Source organism: Hylobates moloch, unplaced genomic scaffold (assembly GCF_009828535.3).
Source record: "Hylobates moloch isolate HMO894 unplaced genomic scaffold, HMol_V3 SCAFFOLD_19, whole genome shotgun sequence".
Taxonomy (NCBI): Eukaryota; Metazoa; Chordata; class Mammalia; order Primates; family Hylobatidae; genus Hylobates; species Hylobates moloch.
Window position 1 is genome coordinate 34176285 of NW_026652294.1, and position 13502 is coordinate 34189786.

General features: G+C 46.7%; 1 protein-coding gene across 4 annotated transcripts in view; it reads left to right on the forward strand.

The window, feature by feature from the left end:
* Positions 1–13502, forward strand: part of SMG6 (SMG6 nonsense mediated mRNA decay factor) — a 243351-nt gene that overhangs the window by 122856 nt on the left and 106993 nt on the right. For all 4 annotated transcript variants that reach the window (XM_058430964.1, XM_032138116.2, XM_032138117.2 and 1 more), the window contains one exon: positions 8057–8258. In XM_058430964.1, the coding sequence (XP_058286947.1) occupies positions 8057–8258 (202 nt within the window). The remainder of the gene's footprint in view (positions 1–8056; positions 8259–13502) is intronic.

The window sequence follows — 13502 nt, forward strand, 5'->3', positions numbered from 1 at the left end:
TGGAACACCTAGGATGATGATGAGAGTATCGTTAGCCCTGCAGAGTGATGAGGGCAGGATTGCTGGGCATGTGTGCCTTCCCTCACTGTGGCACTTATTAGATCTGCGTGTTAGAGCCAGCATGTATGGAAGCAAGTTGATTTCCCATTTGTACCCGTTAGGGATTGTAACAGAATGGCTTCATAATCCCAGGAGATTATTGGTATAGAGGATTATAGTAGGATGTGGAAAGTGGCCTGGGGCCACTGTGAAAGTCAGTGTAGAGTGCTGGGTCTGTTTAGGACAGACTACTTTGTTTGGAGGGCCCATCTACTTGCCCCATCTGCTAGCATAGTTTGTGTTCCCTTCCACACCAAGCCTCCGGTGAGAAGGGAGAGGCAGCTGCGCCCCTACTTCGGCAAGTGAGCACAAGGAAAGTCGTGCTGGAGAGGAGTAGAGCGACAGGCTTCATGAACCTGAGCATAGTGACCCCTTGCATCCCAGGACCTTTGGCAAGGCTAGGGCAGTGGGACAGCCTACCTCATTTCAGTCTCTGCTGAGGCCAAATCTTCACTTATCCTGATCTCTAGTTCTCAGTAAGTGAAAGAGTCAGGGGACTTTGAGAACATCCAAACCTAGCCCAGCTGTGGCAGTTGGTTTATTGCTTTCAGCTGGTACTTGAACCCAGGTCCTGGTCTTGGAGGCTTTCCCAGGTTTAATCCCCAGAGCTTTCTCTGCAGCTGTATGACACTGCGCTGACCCCGAATGAGGATAGGAAAATAGAACCAGTGCCAAGCCAGAGTCTCTTTTTCATTTGGAGTCTGGCTGTCTGCCCATGACCAGGGTTACATAATGGGAAACATAGCTGGGGCTCTGGAGAACCCGCGTTTCACCAGGCTGCCCAGACCTTCGCATTCTGATGCTATATATCTTCCTAATTGTAGCTCGGATGCATTTATCACACTGTTGGATTGGAGTACTGTTTAAAAAAAACTCTAGAAATTCCTGTACTTGCTGCTTTTCCATGGTTCGTCTTCCATAGTCTACAGAGCACACTGGAGAGCGGTTGTAGGAAGCCCTCTGAGGTCTTGTCACATAGGGAGAAAGAGCGATACGTAGGGCATACGCAGTAAGCTGACTTCCTCAGGGAGCTTCCATGTGTTGACTCTAGATGAGATAGAAATTCTCAAGTTAAAAAACAACTAGTTCACTCACCTTCATAGGGCAGCTCTGAAATAAGAACTAATCCCAAGTCTAATCGGCACCCCTTCAAGGACGCTTAATACGTCTTCCCAAAAGGGCATTTTAGGAGGTCACTGAGTAATAGTCCATCAGCACTTCCCTGAAGGAAGTGGTGGTGACTGTGGGAAGCCCCTTTGCTACCCTGGCTCCCCACCCAGTCTCCCTGGCTCCGGGTTGGGGCGTTAGCACTGCAGCCTGGCACCAGAGGGTTCCTCTTCCTCCAAGTGCTGAGTGTGGGGCACACGTGATCTCTCCCACGGCAGGAGCCCCTGTCCCCTCCCCACACCTCCCATAGGACTCCTTGTGAGAGGAAGGGGTGTTGGCCTAAGGCTCCAGTCTGACCCCAGCAGGGTACAGCAGCTGACCCCAGGGAGAGTACTTTCCAGCTCTGAGCTGAGGTTATTTGGGTCCAGTGTGTGCTAAGCTAAGAAGACGTGTTGGAGTGGTTACAGCTAAAAGTTTGGAGAGGCAGGAACCGTGAGAATCCGCACCAGGGAGGCCGCCGAGGGCTCCACTCATGCCGTGGAGATGTCAGGATCCCCTAGGGGCTGCTCTTTCCCAAACGTAGAGTGCTGATGGGTTTAGCACACCATAGTGATATGACAGAGGCTATACATATGAGGGTGGCTTTGGAGAACTGAAATCAAATAAGGCACCAACCCCATGCATATTGGGGGCAGTGGATGGTAGAGGTGCTCTGATACTTGAGAAATCTTGGAACGAGGTTACTGTGACCTATTGCTGGCCATAGGGTTCCAGCTGCCCTGCTTAGAACATGGAGAGGTTTATATTCTTGCAGTAGGGCAGGATGACTAAGCTTCAGAATTTGATTTGCCCTTTTAAGCAAAATTGATTTAGGGTGAGTACTCTCCCAAAGTCCCAAGTTGACTTGTTTGTATAAACGAGAAAGATAGAAAGGATTATCTTCATCTAAGTCTGGTACTCTTTAGTGGTCACCCAGTAAACATCTCTTATTCTTAGAGGATGGTATCTTGCTGCTCATATCTTAACTCCTGGAATGGTGGCCTTTGATACCTTTGTCTCTTCTTTGTATCATGTGGCATCTGGATGACACATTGTTGCTAGAAATCTCCAGGAGCTGCATAGAATTCTCCCCATCTCCAGCCCAGCCCAGGGCTTCTTGAGCTACCTAGCACTGAGGTACCAGAATCAAATCCTTCGCCCACTGCAAACAGAATTTAGCATGACATCTTGGCTTTCCAAGAGGTGTACTAAGCCATTTCAAGCCCAGGTATTATTATTTTAACTCTGCCAGACTTACTGGATTCAAGTCCATTTCTGCTATTAGCTGCTGAATTCCTGCAGTTTTCTCCAGTGGAGTGAGAAGCTCTCCAGGGCAACAGTGGTCTTATGTTAGCCTCTGACCTGTTATGTGGACAGTTGTAGGCTAGGATATAATGGCCCACAGGGAAGCCATTTGAAAAGGCAGATAATTGCATGTCTTAGGCGTGGTTCTCTTGTTACAGCCATTTGTCTTTGTGTTTGTACCACATGGGTGTCCTCTTTTTCGGCATCCTTGTGCCTAGCTTCTGTGCCATCTTGGCTGTATTTCCAGATCTCCTCACTCCCGGAACCAGAAGACCCAACTTGTTTCCCATCTGTACTGTTTCTCTGATCTTCCATAGCTCTGAAACACAATGCACGGCTTCTTCTCACTCAACTCTTTCCGGGTTTGTTCTGCAGCTGTGGAGTTTGAATGTTAGTGTTTAAACAAGCTGGTATTACACAGGAAATGGCCACCTCCACAGGCCCCAGCAGGCTTGTAACATGGGGTCATTGTACTTGATATTAATCACCAGTCAGCTTGTTCCCCCAGTAAAATATGAAGGAGTGTGTGAGTGCCTCGTCCTCCTTAGACTTGCCAGGAAGTTGGACTGAGTCTTGGTCAGGCGTTAGTGCTCCACTCTTTTCAGACTCTCTCCTCCTCTCAGTCCTGCCCCAGTGGAGCTTTCAGAAAAAGTCCTGCCTGACCCCTTCCCTATGAAGCTGGCAGACTGCCTTTCTGAGTTCTGGGCAAGAAGGTAGATTGTTGTGGTGTAACGTGTCTCTCCTGGCGTACCTTAATCTGTCAGAGGATGCTGCAGTTGGGTAACCTCTCCTGTGAGAAAAGCAAAATTTTAGGAACACAGAAACCCATGGCCCCTCTTCTCAGAGACTTCTCAGTTCTCAGGGCTTCTCAGTTCCCTGGACGTCAGCTGCCTTTCTACAGCTGTTTGCAGAACTCACCTCAGCCTGAAGGGTTAATCTGATTCCCCGAGTCAGTATCCCCCAAACAACCAGCCAGAAGTGTGTGTTGGTTTGTTTCTGTGAAATGTGTTTCCCCAGTCACCTGGGCTGGCCTGGGCTGCATTGTATCGGCCAGCAGCTGCTCTGCACTCAAACTGACAGATACATTAAACCTTGGAATTCTGAGGCAATAAAAAGTAAATTAACTCTTATTTTTTTCCTTTCCTGGTGGACTAAGTGAATGCATGTCTGTAGGGAAGCAAGTGAGCCTTGGTTCTGAGTGCATACTTGTAACTAGTCACTGCTGGTTTGTCCCAAACTAGGATCTGGCTTTCAGACTCTAGCCAGGGGTCTGCTGTCCTGGTGTGTGGTGTGTTCTGTGGGGTTGGGCAGTGGGTCACCTTGCAGCTGCCGATCCCTGCTCACCAATCACATCACAGCTGCTGAGAGACTCCCTGGCCATCATTCTGGGAGCCATAAACAGGCTCATTGGACACAGTTGCATATTCTCTGGCTGCTTTGTGTCTGCTTGGTGAAGAGTCCACCCTAACTTTAGTGGGATATTGTGGACTCTGGGAATTTCCCTAAAATATGCATTGAACCAGAATAAACCAGAAGGACCTGCATGAGTCAACAGCACTCTAGAGGGTCCATTTAGAGTCAAAAGTTGTTAGAGATTATTTGGGAAACCTTTTGGGAAGTTATTTCCCAAGCATTTCCAAAAGATTGGCAGCTGTTTACAGATCCTCATTGCCACCCGAATTTGACTTTTGGCTCCTTGGCCCAGGCCAACCTTGAATCCATAGGGTCTAAGGGTTGCTGTTGGGTGAAGGTTAGAAGGTGCTCCTGGTTGGGATGAGGAATTAAAGCAGGAAAAAGCTAAGCTTTTCTCCTTCTACAGACAGGAAATCCTATGTTCACCCACAGAACTGACCTCCCAGCCCAGAGGCCTGATTGGGGTAAGCTGAGGTGATGTTGCCCAGCTTCCAGGAATTAACCTCATCCTTTTGCAAATAACTTTTGAGTTCAGACATCTCACCTGGTTTTTCTTTTTTTTCTTTTTTTTTTTTTTTTTTTTGCGACGGAGTCTCGCTCTGTCGCCCAGGCTGGAGTGCAGTGTCGCAATCTCGGCTCACTGCAAGCTCCGCCTCCCGGGTTCACGCCATCCTCCTGCCTCAGCCTCTCTGAGTAGCTGGGACTACAGGCGCCTGCCAGCCTCTCTGAGTAGCTGGGACTACAGGCGCCCGCCACCACGCCCGGCTAATTTTTTGTATTTTTAGTAGAGACGGGGTTTCATCGTGGTCTCTATCTCCTGACCTTGTGATCCGCCCGCCTCGGCCTCCCAAAGTGCTGGGATTACAAGCGTGAGCCACCGCGCCCGGCCCTCACCTGGTTTTTCAAAGTACCTCTTCCTTTGAGTTTCCTGACACTCCCTCACTCCTGTAGATAGTCACTGTGTAGCCCATGGGTCTCTGGATAGTTGTGTTCATGTCTGTGGTGTTTGATGAAAGGAGATAACTGATGATATGAATGTGAACTGAGTTTGGGTGATCCCACTGAAACACCAGAAGAGGACAGCTACTCACAATCAGAGTACAAGACCAATCTGAATTAACCAGAGCAGAGATGACCTCTCTTTGAAGCATTTTGTGTGTTTCCTTGGTTCTGCACAGTCTAGCTTGGCTCTTGGACCACATTTATTTATATTTCTGAGTTGGGAACTCTGGGCACTCCCTATGTCTTTTGGCATCAGCTGCTTTCTTACAAATCAACATTGAGGTAGGGATTCTCATCCACCTTATTTTTGCAGTGAGTCTTAAGGTTTTGGTACAAGGTGGGTGGTAATGGGCAAAAAGGCATATGTGGGCAGGGGTCCCTAGTGGTGGCCAGCAGTCTCTGGGAGGAGTCAGTTTTGCTTTATCTGAGCCTTAGGGGACAGGAGAGCATGGTAATGAGAACCACATGGTACCACATATTTCTTCATCTTGGATCCAAGATGGTAGGGGTGGGAGGATGAGAGAGGGATATGGGGCCTCCCACTGTGGCAGCCGTGGGTAATTTTCGGCCGCCTCTCTCTGGCTGGGGATGCTGCTGCCCACACCACCCCCAACCCCCAACTATGTCCTGCAGCAGCCTTGACCTGCACAGCACCAACCAGGGCCCCCAAGCCAAGAATTCAGCTGGGAGACTTTTCACCTTCTTCCTTCTCACTGTCGTCTTTCCTGTTTATTTTCCAAATTGCTGCTCTGCAGCCGAGCAGTGCCTGTTGGCCAAAGCTCACCAGTGCTGTGGGATCAGACTCAGGCAGTGGGCTCAAGTGGCCAGCAGGGCACTGGGGGAGGAAGCGGGGAACTGGAAGAGCCTCCCTGTGCGTCTCCCATGGGCAGCACTAACCTCGGAGGCGGCCCTGAGCAGCCCTATCACATCCGGTGCTTGTCTCTGCAGCCGGGACCGGAGGATAAACTATCAGGGCTGTGGGGCAGTGCATCATTCCTCTTATTATTTTCTTCTCTGCAGATGGGGTCGTGGAAAGTTCAGTTCCTTTTAACCCTCGAAGTTCTGTTTATTCTACAGCTGGTAGCCTGAATGCTGCGTTTCCCATTACATCACAAAGGAGCTCAGGCAGATCTCTGCACAGAAACGTGTTGCAACTGTTTATTTTTTTCCATATTTAAACATTTCTGACAGCCAAACCCGGCTGAGCCAAAAGATGGAGCTTTGTGAATGAGTCTGGTTGTCGGTGTCTGTGCTGAGAGAGGCTTTAGAAAACTCGTCCCTCCGGTGATTCTTCCCAAACATGTTCTTTTTCCTGGGTAAAGCCTGTGAAGCAAGTTACTTCTGCAGTACACGTGTGTTGATTATGTGCCGTTGTGTGATTAATGGGGCTGTGTTCCGTCTGGTTCCCAGGACACTCTTGAAAACAAGATGTTTCATTTCATTGCCTTTTCCTAGTGCAATGATTACAGTAAATAAACCATTGCAGCCTCCTTCCACCTGGAGCCAGTCAGGGAGTTCCCGTACCTCTGCACCACTTTCTCCCCCACTGTCAACTTCGGTGGCATGTCCCTTGAATGCATTCTTTTCTGCCATCTCCCAAAGATTCTTGGTCTCCAGGAGAAACAAATTGCTTAGATCTGAGGCCCCTCCCTAGTAGGACTCATAGGCAGTAACTCCACTGGGGAGATTCCAGGATGATGATTCTTTGTTGTTTTTAGCGAGAGGGTCTCACTGTGTTGCCCAGGCTGGTCTTGAACTCCTGGCCTCAAGTGATCCTCCCTTCTCATGTTCCCAAAGTACTAGGATTACAGGCGTGAGCCACCACACTCCGCCCGGGATGATTCTTGCAGCTCTCTTTACATATTGCCTCTTGCCAGTCTAGCTCATGAATCTAATTGTGAAGCTTTTCTTTGTAATTCTCCTATGCATCTCTCTTCTTTTAGAGTAAAACTTAGCATTCATAGGATACTATCTGTTCCAGACTCCTGGTTAGGTGCTTTCCTGGAGAAGAAAGCCAAGTCTGTAGCCTTGGCAGGCCCTATATGTTTACCACAATTTGTAGTATCCCTGGGCAGACAAAAAAAAAAAAAAAAAAAACTTTATGGATCCTCAGCACCCACCAAAGCAGGAATCTGACCCACAGTCGATTTTTGACAAGTGATGGTGACAGAGAAATGAACCTCTTTTTTTATAATTCTACCCTGAAATTTCAATTAAGGAGAGCCAAACTTTGCAGTTTCAAGGTTTCTTCTCAGGTTCAGCCAGGACCTGGTGATACGCAATTAGGACAGCCAGCCATCCCAGTTTGCCCAGGACTGGGGGGTTTCTGGGGACGTGGGACTTTCAGTGCTAAAACTGGGACAGTCCCACAAAAACCGGAATGGTTGGTCACCCTGTATCTAACCTTCCACAAATGAGAGAAAGAGAGGTGTGGAATGGCTGAGACAGCGCTGATGAATTGTGGATAAGAGGCTTTACCTTCCTGTGAGGATCTTGATGGGCCAGGAATGAGGTTTTTGTTTGTTTGTTTGTTTGTTTGATTGGTTGATTGATTGATTGATTGCCTGCCTATATATAGGGAAGAGATTTCTAAAGCATTGTAGGAGGAAAACATGCATGACTCTTGCTGTATTGTGACTAGACCCTCCATGGCTGTGGCTGGAGGAGGAGAGGCTGGTGCTCAGTTGCTGTCTGTGTGGCATATAGTTGGCTGGACAGCAGTGGGGAATTCTGGGAGCAGCCTCAGGCACTGGGTGTCTAGAGTGTTTGAATAAGCGTTTCAGGCACACTGTCTGGAAAGATGACAGGACCCTGCATTAGGCAGCTGATTCTCTAAATTCTTTTTCCTCTCTGGTGAGGATTAAAAACTCCCCCTAATCAATTTCAACTTTGCATAGAACCACATACACATACCTCAGATTGCTGCTTTGGGCACAGTTTTGTTTCCTAGCATTTTGGGGGTATGATTTCCTGGCAGATGCCAGCCTAGACAACATTTGCTGCAAGTACTTCTCTGCTCACAAGTGCTGAGAATACTCTTTTTTACTGGCCCCTCTTTAGAGCTGCTCTTTTCTTACCTTATTTCTCACAGTGTTGCTGTGGATGTGTGGTCGACGCTGGCTGATTTCTGTAACATACTGACTGCAGTCAATCAGTCTGAGGTGCCACTGTACAAGGACCCGGATGATGACCTCACCCTTCTTATCCTGGAAGAGGATCGGCTTCTCTCGGGCTTTGTCCCTTTGCTGGCTGCCCCTCAGGACCCCTGCTACGTGGAGAAAACCTCGGATAAGGTCAGCCCCAGGGCAAACATCCCTCCCCATTCGCCCCTCCTCTTAATTCTCCAGACTTTTATTCTTGGGAAGTTTTCTGTGCAAATGGAACATGATTAAGTCATTGAGAAGGGTGTTAAGGGAAAATATCGACCTTTTAGCCGCTGACATCCAGCTCTGTGTCCTGAAAAAAAAAAAAAGCCCTCTCGACTTCCTTTGGTGTGTGTGTGTGCTCGCTGGCATGTTGTATATACGATCATTTCCTCACTTGTTTAAATAGTGCAGCTTGTGTTGGCAGTGCTCTCACTCAGCTCCAAATGGTTTGCATCATGCTTAAAGCACCCTTCTTTCTCCCCCTTCCTCCCCGCCCCCCTCCGCCACAAAACTCTGCACTAGGAAAACAGCCAGGGCTTTTTCCCTTCTCTAAGGAGGAGAGTGATAAATAGGTGACTAGAGAGAAGCAGACACCATGTGTTAACTTAGAAAAAAAAACTTGTAGGAATATGAAGCATTCCCCGCTGCCTGGTTTCTGTTTTCCTTCCTCTGAGGACTGTGTTTTAACCTGAATGTTTTTCTTGCCTGTCTGTTTATAGAAAACAAAGCTGATTCCCTGTTGCACTGATGGGGACTGTGGAGCTCTTAGTCTCTGCTTAACAGTTGGGTTTTCAGCCAGGTAAAGAGTAGGGTAGTCCAGTCGACTTCACATTTCCCATGTGTAATAACAGTTACTAGGCTAGGGAAGTAGTAGCCACTGAGCTTGGGAGTGAAGTGCTGTGGGGAGGCAGGAATACCCTGTGACTGACTTCTCTGCAGAGTAGTGAGCATCACATCCCCTGGGGGACAGGCCTTCGGGGAGGCTCCACAAATGTCTTCTCAGGAGGAAGTCTTTTGACCTAGATGAAGTATATATTAGGGACATAGGGAGATGTTAAAAAAAAAAAAAAAAGTAAAAATTCCAAACATGAGCCACAAATATGAGAGACTATGTAGAATATAAAGTCTTGGCCCGTTGCAGTGGCTCACACCTTTAATCCCAGCACTTTGAGAAGCGGAGACGGGCGGATCGCTTGAGCCCAGGAGTTCGAGACCATCCTGGGCAACATGAGAAACCTGTCTCTACAAACAAACAAACAAACACACAAACTGTTTTTAGTATAAAAGAGTATTTGTTCACTGTGGAAAATTTGGAAAACACACACAAATAAAAAGAAGAAAGATTATCCGTAATCTTTCTTTCTACCCAGAAGTAAGAGCACTGTTATTTTGCTGATCATATATAATCGTATTTAATTTCTAGTATACACACACACACACACACACACACACACACACACACACACACTTTCATTTTCAATAAAACTGGAGGTTATATTAATATTTATATATACTACTTGTTTTTATTTTATTTTATTATTTTTATTTTTAGATAGGGTCTCACTCTGTTGCCCAGGCTGGAGTATGGTGGCACAGTCTCAGCTCACTGCAACCTCTGCCTCCCAGGCTCAAGTGATCCTCCTACCTCACCCTCCCACATAGCTAGGACTACAGGCACCGCACCCACTTTCATACCTAGCTAATTTTTGTATTTTTTATAGAGATGGGGTTTCACCGTGTTGCCAGGCTGGTCTCAAACTAGTGAACTCAAGTGATTTACCTGCCTCAGCCTCCCAAAGTGCTGGGATTATAGGTCTGAGTTAACATGCCCAACTGTATATACTATTTGTAATCTGCTTTTTTCCTAATATTTTTAATATATTCTTATATGGAATCATTTTTTATAGTTACCCAGAATGCTTTTATATTCCAAGATTTCTTTAACCAATCTTTGCTTTATTGAACCAAGAGAATGTTCCCAATTTTTTTACAGTTACGAATAGTGTATCAATTTCTTGTAGCAGAATTTGAGCATATATTCCCTTTGGTTAAATTGCTGTAAGTAGCTTAAGGTTCTAGACATTGATATATCAAAAACTCATACTCCTTGGATGCATTTAATGGCTACTATATCTTGGGAATCAGAGAACCCCTCTTTCCCAAGAGGAATACTTATTTTATGCCTTTCCAACAAAAACTTAGAGTGAAATTCTGCTCTTCTAGTCTCAGAATGGGAAAATAATGGGGATTTGTAGTATGTGAGGCTGAGGACAGCTAACAAATTGTTTTATACATGTGGAAGATGTTGAGTTAGAAGAGAGACTGGATGACATGGCTTGGGCCAGAGGATCCTCATACTTTTCTTTTGTGATCACAAGGTGGTCTTGATTCCAGAGGATGCTTTTGGGAGTTCGCTATTGAAGCTGTCTTGTAGTGTGGGACAGGTGCTGAGTAGAAGAGTCCTAACCAGCTTCAGACTCTTCCTTCGCCCCATCTTCATCAGCTCTCTCAGCTCTAGTGTCAGATACCATGTATCTGAACACAGAGCCAGCAGACCAGCCCTCAGCCTGTGTAGTGATCCACAGGCTACCTAGGGGGCAGTTGCGGCTCAGTGAGACTAAGGTAGGTCTCCACTTCAACGACTGTGAAATAGGTATGTCAAACCTAACATGTCCAAATCCAAACTCCTGAATCCTGCCCCACCTGCTACCCGCCAACCTGGTCTTCCTTTACCCTTCCCCATCTTGGTAAATGGCAGCTTTGATTTTTGGGCTGCTTGTGTCAAAATGCTTGGGGTTATTCTTGGCACTTCTTTGTCACACTTCCATATCTAATCCATCAGCAGGTAATGTCTTCTTTACCTTCAGAACACATACAGATACAATTCTGTCTTCCCACTGTGCCTGGTTCAGTTTGCTGAAATGCCTTCTGACTGGTTGCTCTGGTTCCTTCCCGCTTCTACTCTTCAGTCTATTTTTAAAATATCAGTGAGATCATGTCATTTCTTAGTTCAAAACCTTCTGATGGTTGCTCCTCTCACTTAGAGTCCAAAGTTTTCACAGGGCCTACGATGCCCTCCATTATCTGACCCCACCTCCATCCTGCTCCCAAGCTCTCTGACCCCAGGTCCTCCTACTGTCCTTCAACCCAGTGTGCTCTAGTCACATCGACATCCTTGCTATTCCTCAAACCAAGCGCTCATGCCTCAGGGTCTTTGCAATTGCTCTTTTCTTAACCAAGAACACTCTGTACTTGGCTGTGTGCCTCTTGCACTCCCTTCTGTCACCTTGGTAAAGAGAGCTTCCCTGGCCACATCATATAATCATATAAAGTGGTACTCTGCTTTATTATTCTCCATCCACGGCAGGGGAAAATAACATCTCCTGAGTATCTACCATGTATCAGTCCCCGAGCTAGGTACTTCTCTACAGTATTTCGTTAAGTTCTCTAAGCCTACCATGTAAGTATTATTACCTCTTTTTTTTTTTTTTTTTTAAGAGATAGGTCTCACTTTGTCACCCAGGCTGGAGTAAGTGGCACTATCATAACTCACTGCCACCTCAAATTCCTGTGCACAAGCAATCCTCCCGCCTCGGCAGGACCTCTGTCTCCCGGGTTCAAGCAATTCTGTTGCCTCAGCCTCCCGAGTAGCTGGGATTACAGGCACGCCACCGTGACCAGCTAAATTTTTTGTATTTTGAGTAGCTGGGACTACAGGCATGTGCCACCATGCCTGGCTGATTAAGAAAAAAAAAAGTTTGGCTGGGCATGGTGGCTCATGCCTGTAATCCCAGCACTTTGGGAGGCTGAGGTAGGTGGATCACGAGGTCAGGAGTTTGAGACCAGCCTGGCCAACATTGTGAAACCCTGTCTCTACTAAAAATAGAAAAAGTAGCCAGGTGTGGTAGCGGGCCGTGTAATCCCAGCTACTCGGGAGGCTGAGGCAGGAGAATTGCTTGAACCCAGAAGGCGGAGGTTGCAGTGAGCCAAGATCGTGCCACTGCACTCTAGCCTGGGTGACAGAGCAAGACTCCGTCTCAAAAAACAAAACAAAACAACAACAACAAAAAAAAACCTTTTTCTTTTTTCTTTCTTTTTTTTTTTTTTAATAGAGACGGGGTCTCACCATCTTGCCAGGCTGATCTCGAACTCCTAGGCTCAAGTGATCCTCCTGCCTCAGTCTCCTAAAGTGCTGGGATTATAGGTGTGAGCCATTTCAAATTTTGTAAAAGAGGGTACTGAGGCTCAAGAGAAAAGAATGATAATAAGCTCATATGGGTCATTTCCATGGCCAACCTAAGAGATGAATCTTTGGGAACTCTTGACCTTTTAGAAATCTGCAAAAGTGGGCGTAGCATGATGGCTCACGCCTGTAATCCCAAAACTTTGGGAGGCTGAGGCGGGTGGATCACTTGAGGCTAGGAGTTTGAGACCAGCCTGGCCAACATAGTGAAACCGCGTCTCTACTAAATTAGCCAGGCATGATGGTGGGCACCTGTAATCCCAGCTACTCGGGAGGCTAAGGCATGAGAAGTGCTTGAGCCTGGGAGGTGGAGTTGCAGTGAGCTGAAATTGTGCCACTGTACTCCAGCCTGGGTGACAGAGTGAGATTCTGTCTCAAATAAATAAAAAATTAAAAAAAAAAAAAAAAACCTGCAAAAGGGCCAGGCATGGTGGCTCACACCAGTAATCCCAATATTTTGGAAGGCCAGAGTGGGAGGAACACTTGAGGCCAGGATCTCCAAACCAGCCAGGGTGACATAGTGAGGCCTTGTCTCTATAAGCAAGTTTAAAAATAGCCAGGTGTGGTGGCAATCGCCTGTAGTCCCAGCTACTCAGGAGCCTGAGGCGGGAGAATTTTTTAAGTGCAGGGGTTTGATGCTCATTATGATTGTGCCACACTGCACTCCAGCCTGGGTCTCAGAGCAAGACCCTGTCTGGAAAAAAAAAGAAAAAAGAAATTTGAAAAATATAAACATTTCCTCCGGCTTCTAGTGTTCACTACTAGGAAATGTAAAACATATCTCAAGTGCTCATCAGTGGCAGCAATGTGAGCAGCTTTATTACTGGTTGAGATTAGTCTCATGTTTGGTCCTGCCTTGATGCTTATTCTGCAGATATTTACGAAACACGTATTGCCAACACAGCCTGGGAGATCCAGACACGTAAGGCAGATATCTTCCTAGTTTGAGAGACAGTTTGTGCCATATATAAAGATGTGAGTGGCACCATAATTGAATTTGAGGAGTTCTTGAGTTTTGTTGAGCTGGTAATATCCCAGTGAAGGCATTGCTTCAAGAGCACTGATTTGGCATTAATGTTAGCATTGTATCTTTGAACCAGAAAAGTTTTCACCTTATATGCCTTTGAGTGCAAATACTCTCTTTGTTA